This window comes from Camelus bactrianus, chromosome 17 (genome assembly GCF_048773025.1).
Source record: "Camelus bactrianus isolate YW-2024 breed Bactrian camel chromosome 17, ASM4877302v1, whole genome shotgun sequence".
Lineage (NCBI taxonomy): Eukaryota > Metazoa > Chordata > Mammalia > Artiodactyla > Camelidae > Camelus > Camelus bactrianus.
In genome coordinates, this window is record NC_133555.1 from 1,224,194 (window position 1) to 1,242,654 (window position 18,461).

General features: G+C 56.6%; 1 protein-coding gene across 1 annotated transcript; it reads left to right on the forward strand.

Annotated features, from left to right (window-relative positions):
• Nucleotides 1–1,172: 1,172 nt before the first annotated feature.
• SEC61A1 (SEC61 translocon subunit alpha 1) lies at nt 1,173–16,016 on the forward strand. Its single transcript, XM_074344191.1, has 12 exons — nt 1,173–1,340; nt 1,489–1,556; nt 4,071–4,136; nt 4,678–4,756; nt 5,719–5,850; nt 7,598–7,707; nt 7,963–8,116; nt 10,436–10,596; nt 11,673–11,870; nt 12,143–12,334; nt 12,712–12,788; nt 14,039–16,016. The coding sequence occupies exons 1-12, from the start codon at nt 1,334–1,336 to the stop codon at nt 14,223–14,225; spliced, it is 1,431 nt and encodes a 476-aa protein (XP_074200292.1). The 5' UTR covers nt 1,173–1,333; the 3' UTR covers nt 14,226–16,016.
• The last annotated feature ends 2,445 nt before the right edge of the window (nt 16,017–18,461 follow it).

Below are 18,461 nucleotides of genomic sequence, written 5' to 3' on the forward strand. Positions count from 1 at the left end.
GTATTTTTCACCATCAGTATGGTGCGGGGTGCGTATGAGGTAAATATCAGCTCTGATCTGCCTGCTGAATGTATTAGTCCAGGAGCTGCCAGTTTTAGCTTCTGGCCAAAGCTCCAGAAGAAATCATCAAAGGGTCCTGGATGGGAAAATGAGGTTGCATGTAGAGCAGTCGGGCTTACTTTTTCTGGGTGAAGGATGGATACCAAGTGATGTCACACCCGGGTCACTTCACTGGAGTTCCTGCCCGCCTCCTGCAGTCTTTTGAATTCTCCATACACGGGTTAGGTTTTCGAAAAAGGCTTCCCGTCCTACGAAAATTCCTGAGGCAAAAATTTACAAATCCTGGCTACATGATAGAAATGGGAGGGGAGGGAAAAACTGAAAATAGCAACCCGTAAATTAACGCTGCAGAAAGCATCCTGCCACATCTGCATTTCCAACGTCTACTGGTCCAGGTCCGGACTGCGCTCCAGGAACCCTCCGCCACCTCCCCTTGTAGACGCTGACACACGAAGTCTCTTTCCCTTAGACTGCGTTTCACAAGCCACCCTTGCGTACAGATGCCTCGAAAATAAATTGCAAACTGCCGGTCTAGCACCCCTGGCGCCACGCCCTGACCCCAAGAACATTAGATCCCACCGTCCCCTCACACAGCCTCGGCTCCAGCCCGACAGGCCCCCTCTCCCCAGAGGACTCGGGCAGCCACACGGCGAGCCGTGCTCTCCAAGGCCTCCTACCCCTGGGCCCCTCCTCCATCACTTCTCGCCAGGACCACGACTCCTCCGGGAGGCCTCCCTGGACTCCCCGGCGCCCAGCCCTTCCGGAGCCTGCCGACCACGACCGCCCGGGTCCGCTCCACCACCCCACGAAGCCGCGTCCGTCGGCCCCGAGGCCGCGCCCCGGACCCCCAGGTGGTGCCGGGATCCGCCCGCCGGAAGGAGCTCACAGGCTAGACTAGCGCGGCGAGCTTCCGCTGGTGAAGGGCACGGAAGAGACCCGGCGCCCCGCGCACTCGCGGCGCAGTCTGCGCAGCCGCACACCCCCGCCCCGGCGTGCTCCGCGCCCGCCCCGCCCCTCCTCCCGACAGGCCTCGGGGCCCCGCGGCACGCCGGGAGTTGTGGTCTCGGCTCAGGCGGCGCGCGGCCGCAGCGCGTGGCAGGAAGCGGAAGCGGAAGCGGCCGGCGGCGGCGCTAGGACTGACGTGTCTCTTGGCGAGGCGCGGCGCTCCGGAGCAGGCCGGGCTGGCAGCGTCGGCGCAGTCGGACCGCAGCGGAGCCGGAACGCGACCCCGAGTCCGACCCGGAGCCCGACCCGGAGCTGAGCAGCCGCCGCCATGGCCAGTGAGTCTCTCGGGGCAGCCCCGGCCGGGAAGCCCACCCGGCCGGCCGGCCCGCGCCCCTGCCCCACCTCGCCCGGGCGGACGGCTTCCCGGGGCGGCGCGGGGTCCTGCAGCCCTAACTCGCTCTCCTTTTGTCTCTCTCCTCCAAGTCAAGTTCCTGGAAGTCATCAAGCCCTTCTGTGTGATCCTGCCCGAAATCCAGAAGCCGGAGCGGAAGGTGAGTTCAGGAGGGCTGGGTGAAGCCCTGCGCCCGTTGAAAACGGCCCGGCAGCCGAGTGGACGCCCCTCCCCCGCGAGTGTCGGCGTGGCCCGCTCTGCGGGGATCTCACCGAACCGTCGTGCTTGCTTTGGAGCGCCGTTTGTGAGCGTCCGCCGGTGCGCAGAGCCTCGGGTGTGCCCTGCCACGCGTAGTGGATGCCGGCCGGGAGGGCGCGAGGCCTCGGGAGCCTCAGGGAACTCCGATGGAGCTGCCTGTCCTTCTTCAGCCCCAACAGGAGCAGGTGGCGGGTCTTCTAGGAGATGCTCTTTGTATCCCGCTGCCGCAAGGAGCCCAGACCTGTCCCTTTTCGTCTGTACATTGAGTCTGTACCTTTCCGTGGACTGTCACTTACTGAGAATAAGGGCATTTGCGAACCCTGCTTTTACAGCAGGCCCATTAGAACACGGGAAGATAGGAACGTAGAGGTAGGGTGAAGGTTTATCAGAATGTTCGCTGCTGCACAGCTACAGACCAAGACAGTGAGTGTTGCCAGTGTAAGGAAAGATACTGAGCAACGAGGAAAACTTTCACTGGGTTCTTAAAGACAGTTAAGAGTAACAGGTTTCCGTCTTCACATTTTTTTCACGTGCCCCACATATGTGCTGCCTTTGATGAGCTAATATGCAGAGATCTGTGTGTGTGTGTGTGTGCGTGCGTGTCTCCAGCACAGAAGAAAGAGCATGGCTCTAGAGGCAGGTTTGCTAGGGTCCTATCCTTCACACAGTCCCTGGTGTGACCTTGGCCTTGTAACTGCAGTGGATGAAGCAGTGGAAGTATGTGCAGGGTACAGCAATGGCTCTGGAAGGGATTGCCCCTGGAAGACTTGGTGTCTGATGGCAGCTGTGAAGGAAGAACAGAAATTACCGTGCAGAAAGTGAAAGGAATTCTAGGCATAAGGAACAGAGAGTGTGCTGAGGCAAAGAAGCCTGATGGGAGGGAGTGTTAGATGTGGTTTGGTATTGACAAAACAGAAAGGTGCGGGGGGAGCGGCAGGAGCCAGGCAGATTAGAAGTTTGCTGTGGAGGTGGTGTAGGAAAGCGGAGGGGCTGAGAGGCTTTTGCAGCAGAGGGAGAAGAGGGAGTAGCTAGGAGTCAAGGGTGGGTTGGGGGCTGCTGAGAAGCCTCAGGTGGACAAGACTTGGATAAACAGATTTTGATGTTTTGCTGTTGAATCTGGCTGCATCCATGAGAGACTTGGTTATTAAAAAACGAGGAGGTTTGTAAAAATTGTCCACTCTTTTTTCCCTTAAAGAGTCACTTCAATACAAGCTTGTTATGTTACTGGTCAGCCTGAAGCGGTGTTGCCTTCCCACGGCCTCCTGATTTCTTGGTGGGGGAAGATGACAGGTGGGGGAAGGGGAGCATTCTCAAGAGGAAGAGTTCTTGAGTTCACCCCACCTTCACATGGAGTATCTGAATATCGAATCCCCGTTGCCTGTGTGGTTGTCTTGTCAAGGCCTGTCCAGGGAGGCAGACATGGAGGACTGCAGCCCCAGGCTGACCAGAGAGCCAGGACCCCGACTCCACACTCACTTAAACTTCAGCTTGAAAGAGTATTTTTTAAGAATACTATTTTGTTCACTTAGTACTGTCGCTCACAAGGTACTTCCATGTTGCGATCCTCGGTCCACACAGTACTTAACCCGTTCTTGTTAAGCCCCCTGAGGCCCCTCCTTGCTGTGCAGACAGCAGGTGCTGGTGAAGACACTTAGCTTTTAGAGCAGAGGACCCAGAAGGGTGCCCGCTCTACTGTGCAGCCCCACGCGGGCCTTGGGCAGGGGTCTCAGCTTCTGTAATGATGCTGGTTAGTCATTTGTAGAATGATTCTGTGTAGTCAGTGTCCTGCTTACATACCAGACGGGATGTGAGAAGTCTTAAACAGATGCTGCTGGTAGTGAGTAGGCTGAACGTACAGCTCTCCCTCCTCCAGTATTTTTTTATTCATGAAAAATACACTAAGAAACAATCACAATTACAAATTAGTTCAATACAAGAGTCTGTCAATTGCAAAACCCTTTCAAATGAAACGTGGTTGCTCATATGTTGTGAGGGCTTGCCTGATTTGGGAATTCTTTGCTATTGCAACGTTCTTGATCTTGGGTCTGATCCTAAACTGTCCACACTGATGGTTCAGAGCATAGGCTTTGGACTCAAACCCACTACAGCCATGGGGTTTGGGACAAATTACTTAGCCTTTTCAAGATTCAGTTTTCTTGTTGCAAAATAATAATACTGTTAACATGGTGTGATGACTAAACGCGACGACACATGTGAAGGTTCTGCACATGTGCCTTGTATGTAGAAAGCATGCAGTTCGTGTACTTACACTTTGGTGTTTGCGTTTGGTACATGGTTCGGAGTGTTCAAGGCTTGCTTCTCCGATGAGCAGAGAAAGGGGTTTGATCTGAGTCCATTTCTGTCCATGTGCTTGTGGAGGCCACTTGCTGCCTTGATTCCTTCTCTCCGACTGCAGATTCAGTTCAAGGAGAAAGTGCTATGGACTGCCATCACCCTCTTCATCTTCTTGGTGTGCTGCCAGGTGAGCACGGCTTTTGGGCTCCAGTACCGGGGGGCGGGGGGGGGCCGCGTGGGCTGGGGGCCGCGTGGGCTGGGGGCGCGTGGGCTGGGGGCGCGTGGGCTGGGGGCCGCGTGGGCTGGGGGCGCGTGGGCTGGGGGCCGCGTGGGCGGGGGCCGCGTGGGCTGGGGGCCGCGTGGGCGGGGGGCGCGTGGGCGGGGGCCGCGTGGGCTGGGGGCCGCGTGGGCTGGGGGCGCGTGGGCGGGGGCCGCGTGGGCTGGGGGCCGCGTGGGCTGGGGGCGCGTGGGCGGGGGCCGCGTGGGCTGGGGGCCGCGTGGGCTGGGGGCCGCGTGGGCTGGGGGCGCGTGGGCTGGGGGCCGCGTGGGCGGGGGCCGCGTGGGCTGGGGGCCGCGTGGGCGGGGGGCGCGTGGGCTGGGGGCCGCGTGGGCGGGGGCCGCGTGGGCTGGGGGCCGCGTGGGCGGGGGCCGCGTGGGCTGGGGCCGCGTGGGCTGGGGGCCGCGTGGGCTGGGGGCCAGGGCACCAACTCCTCTCTGCTTGTTTCCAGATCCCCCTGTTTGGCATCATGTCTTCAGACTCAGCCGACCCTTTCTACTGGATGAGAGTGATCCTCGCCTCCAACAGAGGTATGGCGGGCCTCTGTACCTCTCTGTACAGTGTGGGCTTGACAGGCTCCTTCAGTGAAATCAGAGGCTTCAGCTTTAGGTGACGTTCAGAGGGTTGGGAAAGAACGTTGGTGCGCTGTGCTAAAAAGCAGCCTTAGGAAGTGCTGGATTCAGCACCCAGGCACGTGGCACCTTTGGAATCATGTCTGAACGCAGTACGAAACCTGTAACAACAAGGTATGTCTGCACCATGGAGAATTCTAAGAAGCGTGGGAAGACTAGAATGCTTTTTAAACAACTGAAATGACATTTTTACCTACCTTTCTCCTGTTTCGATAACATTCTTTAGAATATGTAATTTGTTTCTCAGCCGCATCTTTTTCATAGTACAGGTTACATATGTATGTCCAGAATAATAAATATGTAACAGCGTTTTGAATACTCCGACCGGGTGCCTTTCGAGGGTGGGTTTTAGCATTTGCACTGATACTGCTTTCGATTAACTCACTTTTAAAATATGGTTCAAATTAAGTTCAGAACAGTTGGAAGTACAGCTCATTTTAGCATAATGTAAGGTAGGGGTTTATTCACAACTAGATACAATAGTGCAGGCCTCTTTTCCAGACTCTGGAAATTATTTGAATGTTATCCTTTTTTATTAACTGATGAAGAGATGGACGTTTCTTATCTCTGTACAACCAGAATGAATCTGTCTATGGTGAATTTAAATGCCGCGATCAGTGTAAACGCCATGTGACTTCCTAAACAGAATAAGATGTTACCTGGAAATTGAGCAGAGTGAATTGATTTACCCTCTTATTGTGGCTTTTGGGGGTTCTTCCCTGAATTGAATACTGCTGGCAGACCGAAACGCACCGGGTTTGTGTCGGGGGACACAGCCCGGTTTTGCTCACTCATGTTCTGAACCGTGTTTGGCTCCTCCGAGCTACTGCTGACTGCATTGTGCCTCCCTCTTCCCTAAGGCACACTGATGGAGCTGGGCATCTCCCCCATCGTCACCTCCGGCCTCATCATGCAGCTCTTGGCTGGTGCCAAAATAATTGAAGTTGGCGACACTCCAAAAGACCGAGCCCTCTTCAACGGAGCCCAGAAGTGTAAGTGGGACTTTTAAGTAATGTTCAGGTGCCTGTAGTTGAGAATTTGAATTTGCGACAAAGTTTAGGGCATACAAAGTTTTTTTCTGTTTTTTTGGGGGGGTTGGTTGTTTTGGGAGGAGGTGGTGGTTTTTTGTTTGCTGTGATGTCCCCGCCTGGGCCCACAGCCCTGCAGGTACCCTGTGGCCTGTGTTAGAGCACTTGGGGCGTGCTGGGCGGGGGGGGGGGGGGGGGGTCGGCGCCCCAAGGCCACGTGTCCACGGGAAGGGGCAGGGCTCTGAGGCGGTGCCCTCCACTGCCAGTTTCCTTACCACTTCGGGGGAGCTGTGGCTCCTTCAGTTCAGCTGAATGATGTGTGTCAAGTACCAGTCAGTGCCTGGCACGTGGCAGGTATTTGACAAGGCTTTTTTTTTTTTTTTTTTTTTTTTTTTCTGGGAGTTTAGGATTTGGCTTAGGGAAAGGTGATCCCCTCCACTCAGCTCTGTGACCTTGGGACAAAGCAGACAGCTTTCACGTCCCAGTTTGTACACCTGTAAAAGTGGGGACAACAGTGGTATTTGCCCAACAGTAAATAGCAAGTGGCACTCGTAGCAGTGATGACCAGTCGTCAGCGTTCACCAAGTTCAGCCTCTGAGTGTGACTGACGTACAGTAATTAGGAAATGGGGGTTATAGTCCCCTACCCAGCTGTGTTCTTCCACGGCAGTGCCCTTCACAGATCGTAAGTCAGTAGGTTAAAGAGTTGAGCAAGTAAGACGAATCTAATTTAAACGTGTCAGTTTCAGACACAAGTCAGGATTTTAAAATAAATACATGCATTATTTTCAAAAGCACAGATCAGCTGTTTCCTCTTTGGTCTTGGACAATTTTTTGAATTTTTTTGCCTTAAGAATTCAGTCTTGGCGTGGGCATAGCTCAGTGGTAGAGGGCACGCATAGCACGCATGAGGTCCTGGGTTCAATCCCCAGGACCTCCATTGGAAAAAAAAAAAAGGATTCAGTGTAATTGAGTGCTTTTTAAGATATCAAACAGGGACTATATTTGGGAAACACTCAGGAGTAAAATTTTATTTTTTTGGCAAACTAAGCAGAGAAGCTGAAATTGAAGCCTAACCCACACTCAGAGATCCGTCTAGTAACATGTAATCAGTAAAACGTGGTTCCATCACACGCCGGGGTGGAGTGTAATGCATGATGCGGGAGACAGGCCCGGCACACAAGGGGAGCCTCCACTGGGCCAAGAGCGCCGTGTGGCGGAGGGAGTGTGCCGGCCGGACTGGTGGCATTGTGGGGTCCTCCTTTAAAAAGCATGTTGAATAGAAACTGGGAAGGGGGCACTTCATCCCAGAGCTGGCGTGCTGTGCCCTGGGCTCGGACCTGGAGCACGAGCCTGCTGGGCGGCCCAGGCGATTGGTTCCCCCGGAACCCGCCTGCGTGTGGGGCTGTCACCGGCGTGTGCCTGAGTGTCGTCTTGAGCACCTGTTGTGAGAACCACGTTTCAGCTCGTGTCCTCCTCCCGTCACAGAGAGGAAAGGAATTTGGGAGAAGGTGGAATTAAAGAGCTCCGTGCTTTAGTTGGAAGTGTCTGAGTTACATGTGCTGGTGTTCCTGGACGGCTCCTCGGAGGCGGGCCCGACAGTCTCCGTCTCCTCCGGGGCTGCCCACCCGGGTGGGTGTTGGCAGCTCTGCTCGCGGCCCTGGGGCGGGAGAGGGGAGCCCGCCTGAGACCTGGTTTCTTCTGGCCTGTAGTGTTCGGCATGATCATTACCATCGGCCAGTCCATCGTGTACGTGATGACGGGCATGTACGGAGACCCCTCCGAGATGGGCGCTGGCATCTGCCTGCTGATCACCATACAGGTATGTGTGCCGGCCCTTCTGGGAGCCCTCACGGCCACACTCCCTGGGTGATAGAGCTGAATCGAGCATAAAAAACCACCGAGAAGAAGCCGGAGCCCCGTGCCTGCCCTTCTGAACTCAGAAGGGAAGGAGCCTCGGCCGCCGGGCAGCGTCCACGGAGCCCTCGGCGCTCGCCCCCTGCAGAGAAGCCGCCCCCCTGAGGAGGCAGGCCGGCCGCCCGCCCGGCTGCTTACGTGCGTTTGTCCGTGTCCACAGCTCTTCGTCGCTGGCCTCATCGTCCTGCTTCTGGACGAGCTCCTGCAGAAGGGCTACGGCCTGGGCTCCGGGATCTCCCTCTTCATCGCCACCAACATCTGCGAGACCATCGTGTGGAAGGCGTTCAGCCCCACCACCGTCAACACCGGCCGAGGTGAGGGCCCCAGGCCCCCGGGCGCGGGTTCTGTGAGGAGTGCCAGCGGTGGCCCACTCCGAGGAAGAATGATCAGTTTAGCTACATCTCTTCTGACTTCTCTGGTGCGTCTGCAGTGGTTTTTAAAACACAGGCTTATGCTCATGACAACACACAGCTGGCATTTGTCATGTCCAGAGTGTCGTGGGCATTCACTGGCCAGAATACATTATCCCACCTCATTTTTCTGAGCACAGGGCAGATGGTGCTGCAGGGGTCAAGCACGTTCTCTTAAGTCTTGTGACGGACGTCTGGAGTGTTTCCAGTCTTTGTTATCCTCGTTTGCTCATCTGTACATACTTTGCCAGTTGCTCTCAGTGAGTAAGTTTCTGAAAATGAAGTCACTGAACCAGCAACTTGGTTGCCAGGGGCAACTTTGTACAAGGCAGGGACGTGGGTGCTCACGCACTGGGTCCAGCCCCGGCTGTGCCCTGAGTGCTGGGGCGAGACAAGCGAGGACGCGGGGCTGTGTGCTGCGGGGCGCGCGGCAGGGGCGTGGCCAGTGCTGGCGCCCTGTGTTCCGGGCGGGGAGTGCCAAGGGGATGTCGTTGGAGGGTGTTTTTCATAAAAGTTTCTACACACTCAAGTACGATTATCAGGAAGGAGAAATCAGCTATTTTCATCATTCGGTATGTTGTTCGTTTAGAAGAGTACGTGAGACATATGTATCTGTGCACATTTGACTGTTTTGTTTTAATGGAAGGGTGGAGACAGAGTCCCTGGCCTCCAGAGAGCCCGTAATCTCACCAGACAGACCCGAAACAGGTCCCCAGACAGGGACGGCCACTTGTGCCAACACATTGCAGGGAGAAGAGTGTGGCTTGAGGTAGGAAGCACTGGAGGCCCTCAGAAGAGCGGGCACGACCGGACGGCTCCTCCCTGCGCACTGGCTGGAGCTGAGGACATCCGAGGCAAACTGGGAGAAACGGGGCCAAAGGCAGTGTTTTCAGAGCTGGGTCAGAAAAGGTTAGAGGCTGAAGGGATGGCAGCAGTGTGTCCTGAGACGAGGAGGTGATCCCAGGGTAGGAGGGGGGACACTTGGTAAAGGCTCAGCAGCCATTGGCGGGGGCGATGGGCCCAGAGTGAGGGACTCCCCCGGGTGGACAGAGGGCAGGCAGAGTGTGCATCTAGGGAGCTGCTGGGTCTCCCGCCCGTCAGCAGGGAAGCGCTGAGCGAGGGCATTGGGAGAAAAGGACACCAGACGGGACAAGGGTGATGGGAAATTGGGGGCAAAGGTGGGCTTGTTTCCGTGGGCGTCTCAAGGTCAGCGGCAGCGTCTGGACCCGGCTGGAGGGGGGCAGCCAGGAAGGCGCGTCCACAGCCCCCCGTGTGCGGGCGTGATCCACGACCTGAGCCACACTCACTGGGGAGTGAAGGGAAAGGGAGAAGAGTGGGGTCACGAGGATGACCCTGGGGAAGGGCAGAGGTCATGAAGGTTGCAGGGCTGGGAGGGCAGCATGGCTGTGGCCGAGCCCCTCACCACCCTGCGCATGAGAATCCCAGCGAAGAGAACCGGAGCTTGTCCCGGCCCCGCCCGTCACTCAGCTGACACTCACTGGGCGCCTGTCCAGGGCCCCATGCTGTTCTCGGTACTGGGATACCATGAACCGAGTGTCCGTGTGCCTCAGGTGTCACCACCGGTACTGAGGAGAAAACACAGCAGAGGAAGGTGGGGGCTTCCTCTGGATGATCAAGGAAGGCTTTGCCCCAGAGGAGCAATCCTGGAACGGGGAGGGGTCCCTGCGACTATCCGGGGGAACGTTCCACTGGGGGAACCTCTGCTTCCTGGCTCTGCTGCTGGGCCCGCCTCTCTGGGCCCCGCTTTGTGGGAGGGTATGAACTCTGATTGGGATGGACTGTGTGGTGCCCCTGTTGTGCTTTCGGCCTGGCTTTCAGTGTGAGCAGAGAGCCTGGGCCGCCTTGTCGGGGCAGCCTGCACCCCAAGCTGCTCTGAAGTCCCTGGGGACGGGGACGGGTCCTTCCGCTGGAGCTCAGCAGACTTGCTGGTAACAGCGTTGCAGTTGACTGTCCACACACCTGGTGGCCTCTGACTCATAAGCCAAAGAAATGAGGTCAGTTAATTCAAAAAGGTAGAGTAGCCCATTTCTGTGGGTTGAAATCTAGAGAAGAAACAGAAACGAGGGTTGAGAAGACTCCGCTACCCCTGTGTTGACAGGGGGAGGACCTGTGAGTCACAGAACCAATTCTGTGTTTCTCTCTAATTTGGCCACTGAGAAGCTTAGCGCCACATTGAGCTGCTTGTTCCCTTACCCATAACAGGGATGGAGTTTGAAGGTGCCATCATCGCCCTGTTCCACCTGCTGGCCACACGCACTGACAAGGTCCGAGCCCTGCGAGAGGCATTCTACCGCCAGAATCTCCCCAACCTCATGAATCTGATCGCCACCATCTTTGTCTTCGCAGTGGTCATCTACTTCCAGGTGCGTTCAGACCCAGCGTGTCTGAGTGTCAGCGTGCCTGGCGAGCGCCCCGCTCCCCGCTCCCCCAGGGCTGCTGTGAGCCACCCAGCCCTGCTGACATGGTGAGGCGCACTTTCTGGACATGTGGGTCCCGCGGAGTCCCGGGCACCTGCCTGAGCTGGCAGAGCTGACGTTTCTGAAACCACGTTCCTTCTGTTTGGGCCTGTCAGCGTTTTTCCAAGGTCTTAGTTCAGAGAAGTGAACAGTAATCAGACTGTGAAACCCTGTCACTTTTGACCCAGAGTTTGGGTGCGTGTGGGCACGTCCTCATCTGGGGAGGCCTTCCTTTAGACAGCTCTTACCTTCCACGCTGAGTCTGGGCCACTCGCTGCCGAATAAGAGACCTGAGCGGCCCATGGCTTTCCCGCAGTTGGGTTAATCTCTGTGTTTCTCATCAGCCGCTCTGTACTCTGACAGTTACCGAGAAGAAGGGAGAGCGTTGAGAAGGCAGCTTACTGCTCATGCAAAGGTGCCTGTGCCTCCACGTGCTTTTTCCGAGGACCAGACACATCTGTTCCTTCAGCCAAGACTGGTAGTCAGTTGCCTGGTTCATAACAAGCTAACTCTTGGGGGGCTTGGCAGGTACTTGTGGTCGGGTTGTTAAGGTTTTATTTTAAACCTTCTATATTCTGAACTCTGCTCTTGGCACTGGGATTTTGCAAAGTGTATACATATGAAGGAAGCCCTTCAGTCTCCAAGAGTCTCAGAGGGAGAGGCTGTGTTCGTGGAGAAGCCGGAAAGCGTGGCTTCCCTGGAGTGAGGGCGAGCATCCCGGAGGGGCCGAGCTGCGCGGGCGGCGGGCGGCCTCGCTAGGGGCTGCCTGAAGGCTGGGGAGACCCCAGAGAACCACTGGTAGGACTTTGTCCCACCTAGGTGTGGCTGAAACGTGGTGGACTTTGTTTCTTGACAAATGGAATCGTTCGTGTGCTGTGCTTGGGTGCCTTCTGCCCGAGTGCCCCCGGTGCAGTGGCCTGGGAGCCCTGGAACCCGGCATGGCGGGGACGAGGCAGTGAGGCTGTTGGCTGTCTGGTTCTCAGGGCTTCCGCGTGGACCTGCCCATCAAGTCGGCCCGCTACCGAGGCCAGTACAACACCTACCCCATCAAGCTCTTCTACACGTCCAACATCCCCATCATCCTGCAGTCCGCCCTGGTGTCCAACCTGTACGTCATCTCCCAGATGCTGTCCGCCCGCTTCAGTGGCAACCTTCTGGTCAGCCTGCTGGGCACCTGGTCTGTAAGTACAGTGGCCTCAGGGCCCCATCCGTGAAGTGCTGGGCCCCTGGCCGTGTGGGCTGTGGCAGGTGGCGCTGCTGGGCCCCTGTGTGTCCTGCTCGTGACCAACTCGAAGGCACTCTTAATTACAAATGCACGTTAAAGTTCCTTTTCAGTCAGAAAACTGCCTTGTGGGCACCTGAGCAAAACTGTTCTTTCTCATGGCTCGGAGCTGGCCTTGTCTGACGCTCGGGTGGGAGAGGACACTCACAGGCTTTCTGCGACCTCTTCCAGGACACTTCCTCCGGGGGCCCAGCGCGTGCTTATCCGGTCGGTGGCCTCTGCTATTACCTGTCCCCTCCGGAGTCTTTCGGCTCCGTCTTGGAAGACCCCGTCCACGCCGTGGTGTACATCGTGTTCATGCTGGGTTCTTGCGCCTTCTTCTCCAAAACGTGGATCGAGGTCTCGGGCTCCTCTGCCAAGGATGTGAGTGTGAACTACAGTTTCTGGGGAGGAAGTTAAAGCCGGAGCCATAGTTCTGGCCGCTGACTGGTGGGGGGCCTCTGCTCACCGCGTCCTCTGTGAACGCACGCAGCTCTCCATCCCGGTCAGGGCCAGTTCCGGAGGGTTGGTGGCCAGAGGTGGAGCTGGGATGAGTAAGTCAGTGCCTGCCTGGGAGGCCGCAGCCACACTGAAACTAGACCTCACCTGAGTTCTTGGCGGCGGTTTTAGAGTTACCTGTGCAAGTGCCGTGAGGGGGCGGGGGGGTGGTCTGTGAGTGAGTGGTGACCCGTGAACCACCCACCCGGCCTTTGACTTCACGTCTGAATCTGAATGTTGTCCCCTTGGTGGGCATCTCGCAGGTTGCGAAGCAGCTGAAGGAGCAGCAGATGGTGATGCGGGGCCACCGAGAGACGTCCATGGTCCATGAACTCAACCGGTGGGTGCTGGCCCTGGGGGCTGGGGGTCCCAGGGCAGGAAAGGTCCCTGGGTCTTTAGATTTCTGTGAGCTTGCTAAGTGCTGGACACTAGAGAATCAAGTCAGCACACCTGGCCTCTCACCAGGAGGGAGACTGAAGCACGTGGCTGGACGGTGCTGTGGGACGCTGGACCTCGCTGTGCTCTGTGGGCAGGGTTCCGCAGGGCACTCTGGGAGGGGGGTGGAGGGTCAGGCTTCTTCACAGGTTGGTGTCCAGCAGGTGAAGCCAGAGAGGGCGGCAGAGACTGCAGGGAGGGGTTGGCGCTCGAGGTCCTGTTAGGAGGTCAGTGCTGGAGGCTGAGACCAGTCAGTTGGGGTGGGGAGGTGGCTGGACACTGTGCATCTGGGCAGAGGTGGTGGGGCCACATATGGCAGTAACTTGGGGACACGGGAAAGGCCTCCAGCGTAGGGCAACCATAGGGGCAGGGGAGGGGACGCCTCTCCCTCACAGCAGGGCTGCCTCTTGGTCAGCAGAGTTGGCCACAGGGTCTTAGACTTTTATGCCAACCACTCACTACTTCTGTGGTCACTGGGAAGTGGTTGCAGGTGACACAGGAAGGAACGAATGTGACTGGTTCCCTGTAAAGCTGTTTACAGGGTCAGATTTTGTAATCAGGACCAAGCCTGTCCTGGGGACCTCAGCCACAGGAATTCCAAATCGTTATCTATCCCTGTCAGAGCTGGGCAGCTTTGTTCATTCTCTTAGGAATTCTCTGAAGCCTCTCGATTTATAATGCCGTTCACTAGAAATACAGTGCAAACTGCGTATTAAATTTTAATTAAGTTTCCTGGCAGCCACATTTGAAAGGTAAAAATACAGACCTACAACTAGTAAAACGTTCTGTCTGTTACCTTGTATGATGCATTTAATTTAGCCCCGTAGGTCCAGAATGTCGTTTGAGTTGTAGTTAACATAAAAAAGGTCGTAACTCATCTTCTTCAGAATCCCGGGTGGCACTTTCAGCGTCTCTAATCAGACTGGTCCCGTTTCAGTAGCCACGTGTGACTTGTGTGGCCACTTCCTGGACAGCAAGTCCTAGTCCAGAACATTAGGATGTGCGAGTGGGTCAAACTTCATGGGGGACGTGGAGTTGGGTTCTAAATCGAGGTGAGCGGGGCTGGCTGCCTGGCCCTTCCTGTGGCCTGGGTCAGGCGGCCGGGCTGGAGGGGCCTGCGTGGCGGCGCGTGGCTGACCGTCTCCCACTCCCCAGGTACATCCCCACGGCCGCAGCCTTCGGCGGGCTGTGCATCGGGGCCCTCTCCGTCCTGGCAGACTTCCTGGGCGCCATCGGGTCTGGCACGGGGATCCTGCTGGCGGTCACGATCATCTACCAGTACTTCGAGATCTTTGTCAAGGAGCAGAGCGAAGTCGGCAGCATGGGGGCCCTCCTGTTCTGAGCCTGGCTCCCGGAGCGGCAGGCACGGCGAAGCCTCGGCGCAGAGCACTGCTGCGGCGTGAGGACTTGGTTTCCTGACGCATTTGATCCTTTCATTCCACTTCCTAAAGTGCTAGAAACTTTCCAGTTTGAAATTTTGCTTTTTATTCTGGCATTGGCATCCGGACTGTAGAAGAGAGGTCTTCCTCCGCTGACTGCCAGAGGTGGGGACGGGGGTGGCTCCCCGGGTCCGTGTAAGTTCTGTTTTGACCTTTGCACCTTCTCAGTGCTGTCGGCTACTGCAGTGGTCTCAGCCGTTTCCCCGGGGGACTGTCCTGTTGGTTAGAAGCACAAACATTGTTGAACGGTCTGCGGCTCGTGTGGCAGGAGGGTGAGAGGCAAGCAGATCGTGTTTTCTGGGGCGAGTGGGCGATTCGCCAGTGCGTCCCCTTCAAACCAGGGCGGGAACATCCGGCTTAAGACTTTTTTTGAAAGACATGGTTGTTTTCCCCTATAAAACTAATTTTTCAGGATAGCGCTTCTTCCAAAAGAGAGGGACGAATTTCCAGATGATACTCTTGGGCCCTCGGTTTTTCTGCCTGTGCCCGTTGGCTGTCCAGTCGGGCTCTGGGGCCGAAAAGCAGCGCGGCGGCCCGGCCCTGCCGGCTCTGTGCCCATGCAGCGCGTGTCCTCTGCCCGCAGTGCCGCGGCTTTGCGGCGTCACGCCCGCCTCGCTGAGGGCTCGGACGCTGTGCGGAGGACCCCGGAGGAGCCGCCTGTCCGGTGGTTCTGGCTCTCACTGGGCCTGCTTCCCGTGCTGGTTCCCCTCCTGCTTGCCCTGCTGAGGGGAGGCTCCGTGGCTGGCCTCAGATGCTACCTGCTAGGCTGAAGACTTCCCAGTCGAATGTTTAGAACTTTTAAAATGTGCTTAGGACCAAATGCAAGTAAAGTAAATGGCACAAGGCCTCCATCCTCTGCTTTCGCCAGGACCGCCCAGCAGAGAGGAGGGCACAGGCCCAGACCCACGGTGAAATCAAGTTTCTCCAAGGTTTGTTATAAAAAGACTCAGAGTTATGTCTAAAATAAGTACTGTTCACAATAACAGGTGACCTAAGTCTTAGAAATCAGAACCCTTTCTAAAGCCTCTGGGGAGTCCCGTCTTGGGGACCGGCAGCAAGGACAGAGCCGGGCGCCGCAGCCTGAGGGGTTCTCACTGGAGGACACCCCAGGTCCAGGACGGGAAGTCCAGGGGCTCGTGCAGCCCTGTGGAGATACCCCACCAGCAGCAGGTACACAGTGGCTTTCGAAGCACAGAGCCAGGAGAGGTGGCAAGCGTGGCACCTGCCCGAGTCTGGAGGGGCTCCGAGGAGACCTCGCTGGCCGTGCCCGCCAGGGGACCCTGACGAGGGACACAACGCAACCTTGCCTGACACTACCCGCGAGTCAGCTGCAGAGCCAGGAAGGCCCGTGGACCCCAGGCCCGGGCACCCACCATACCACACGTGGCCTTGTCCGACCCAGTCCTGAGTGGAGACCTGACACCAGCCCCCACAGTCTGCTCGCCCGCCGTGGGGACCCCGTGACGGCCTTGGGCTGGCAGCGCCGCCAACCCCAGGACCGCAGGCCCCGCGGGAGGCGCCCCGCAGCCCTGCTGCAGCCTCCGACACTGCGTGGCCCGGGCCCTGCTCCACGGTGACTGGTCACGGTGGGCGGGGGCTGGCTGCAACTTCCAGGGGACTGTCACTGTGGACGCCAAAGCGGCAAAACTGAGATAAGGTGAATAAGAGAAATAAAGCCAACTTTTTACAAGCTGCTTGGTGGTGGTCTCTGGGTTTTCAGTTTCTTGTGTTGCCGAGAATGCCAGCGAGAGGAGGGCGTGGGCTGGGGCGCGGTGCCTTCAGGGTGTGGGAGGCTTGGGCCCTGGCTCTGCCCGGGGCCCCCCTTGATGCAGGGAGTTTGTGAGTGGTGGGGAAGTGGGTGAGCTTCCCATCTGCACCCGAGGGGCCAGCCCGCGGCCCAGGGAGGGGGATGGCTTCCTGACACGAGGGCCAGGGGCTGGGCACGTGACACCATCCAAGGGGCTGTAGGAGCCGCAGCACAAACTTCCGTGCCCACCAGTGCCTGGTTCTCGAGTCCCAGGGGCCCAGGCAGTGCCCTCCCCCACTTACCTAACCCCCGGCGCTGGGGCCCTGGGACTCGCCGTCACCCTGCCCTGAGCCTGCGGCCAGCACACCTCCCCCTCACCCGTTCCTTCCATTCAGCGCACATGACCGAGCCCCTGGGTCAACAGGGCAGGAGCTGTGTCCATCCTCAGAGCTCTCGTCCCCAAAGTCGAGGTTCTGCAGCGTCTGCCAAGCCTCGGGCCTTGCCCCAGTTCCCTTCTGTCTGTCCGCCTGACAAACTCCTGTCCATCCTGTGAAGCCCAGCTCAGAAAGGAGAGAAACACCTAAAAGCCCATCGGAGGGCACTGGATAAATTACAGCTCCTCCCTCCTATGGAAAGGAACCAGCAGGACAGCCCTCGTGCACTGAGGTAGAAGAACCTCCGAGATGTGCCGCCGCGGGGGAGCGGTGAGCAGAGCAGTCGCTCTGCTGTCCGTGTTTAAAGATAGGGTTGGGATGGCGAGGGGGAAGAAGACTACATCAGGGAAAGGCCTAGCAACTTCTTGCAAAACTAAACACCTACCCTACGCCCAGCCGTCCCACTCTGGGCTGTCTACCACGAGAAGTAAGACAGGACCCCGCCTCACCGAGCCCCATACAGGGAGGTGGATGAACAGACAGCGGCCCCGCATCACCAAGAACTCACTGCCCACGCGGCCGCACCAGTCTCGGGGCTTGGACCTGGCTGTCCAAGGGGCTGAAAGAGCCAGCTGCAGAAGAGATGTGCCCACCCTGAGAGGCCGCAGGGCAGGGAAGGCGGGTCTGGTGGGAGAACCCTGAACGTGGCGCCTCGGGTCAGCGTGCTAGAAACGCCCTTGACCAGGAGTTGGGCTTCGTTTGTCAAAACTCGTGGAGCTGTCTGTCCACTGAGGATTAGCGCCATTCACTGTGTGTAAATTTGACCTTTGAAAAAACAAATCGAGCTCCAGATAGCGCTGGAGTACCGAGGGGGGAGGTGCACAGATGTCGGCACCGTGCGTGAAACAGATGCACGAGAAGACGGGATGAGGTGGACCAAGGGCAGGAAGCCCAGCGGCGGTTCACAGGACGCCTGCAACTGTTTTCCCTTTTTTAAATTGAGATGTGATTGACATGTAACACTGTATTAGTTTCAAAAACAGTCACAGACATAGAAAACAAACATGGTTACCAAGGGAAAGGGGATGGGGAGGGATAAATTGGGAGTTTGGGATTTGCAGATACTAACTACTAGGTATAAAACAGGTAAACAGCAAGGTCCTACTGTACAGCACAGAGAACTATATTCAATATCTTGTAATAGCCTATAATGAAAAAGGACATGAAACGGAATGCATAAGTGTGTGTATAACTGAATCACCACGCTGCACACCAGAAATTAACACAATATTGTAAACCGACTATATTTCAGCTAAATAAGTGAGTGAACAGAGCCTATGAACACCCCCCCATAACACTGTATTACTTTCAGGTGTAGAACATGCCTCGATATTTGTATGTATTATGAAACGATCACCACAATAAGCCTTGTTAGCTAACATACATCACCACACAGTTACACACCTTTTCCCTTGTGATGAAAACCTTTACGATCTGTTTTAGCACCTTCCAAATATGCAATGCAGTGTTACTATCATCACCGTGCTCTACACTATGTCCCCAGAACTTACTAACTTTGTAACGTTTCACCCAGCCCCAGCCCTGCCTCTGGCAACACCCAGTCTGCTCCTGGATATATGAACTTGTTTTTTAGGTTTTAGATTCCACATGCAAGTGGGACCACAGGGTGTTTGTCTTTCTGTGTCTGCCTTCTTCGCTCGGCGTGCTGCTAAGTGGTGGGCACAGGAAACAGCCCACACCTCCACTCCAGAGCCTGTGTGGCCTTGAACCTTTCCTTACGTTTGAAATATTTCCTAATAAATGCTGGGAAGCATAGCGTGTCTGAGGGCTGGGGGAGAGGGAGACTCTACACACTACACCTCTCTACTTTTTACATTTTGAGTGATGTTCAAATTATCCATTCAAATATGTATGTGTATGTATGTATACATGTATACGCATACATATACATGTATATACACACAGACTTTTTAAATTAAAAGCCCAGCTTGGTAAGC

Excerpts from the sequence above, each read along its gene's own strand:
- SEC61A1 (XM_074344191.1), top strand. Across the intron at positions 4,757-5,718 it reads GATCCTCGCCTCCAACAGAG|GCACACTGATGGAGCTGGGC; the intron begins GTATGGCGGGCC and ends CTCTTCCCTAAG. Across the intron at positions 7,708-7,962 it reads GCCTGCTGATCACCATACAG|CTCTTCGTCGCTGGCCTCAT; the intron begins GTATGTGTGCCG and ends CCGTGTCCACAG.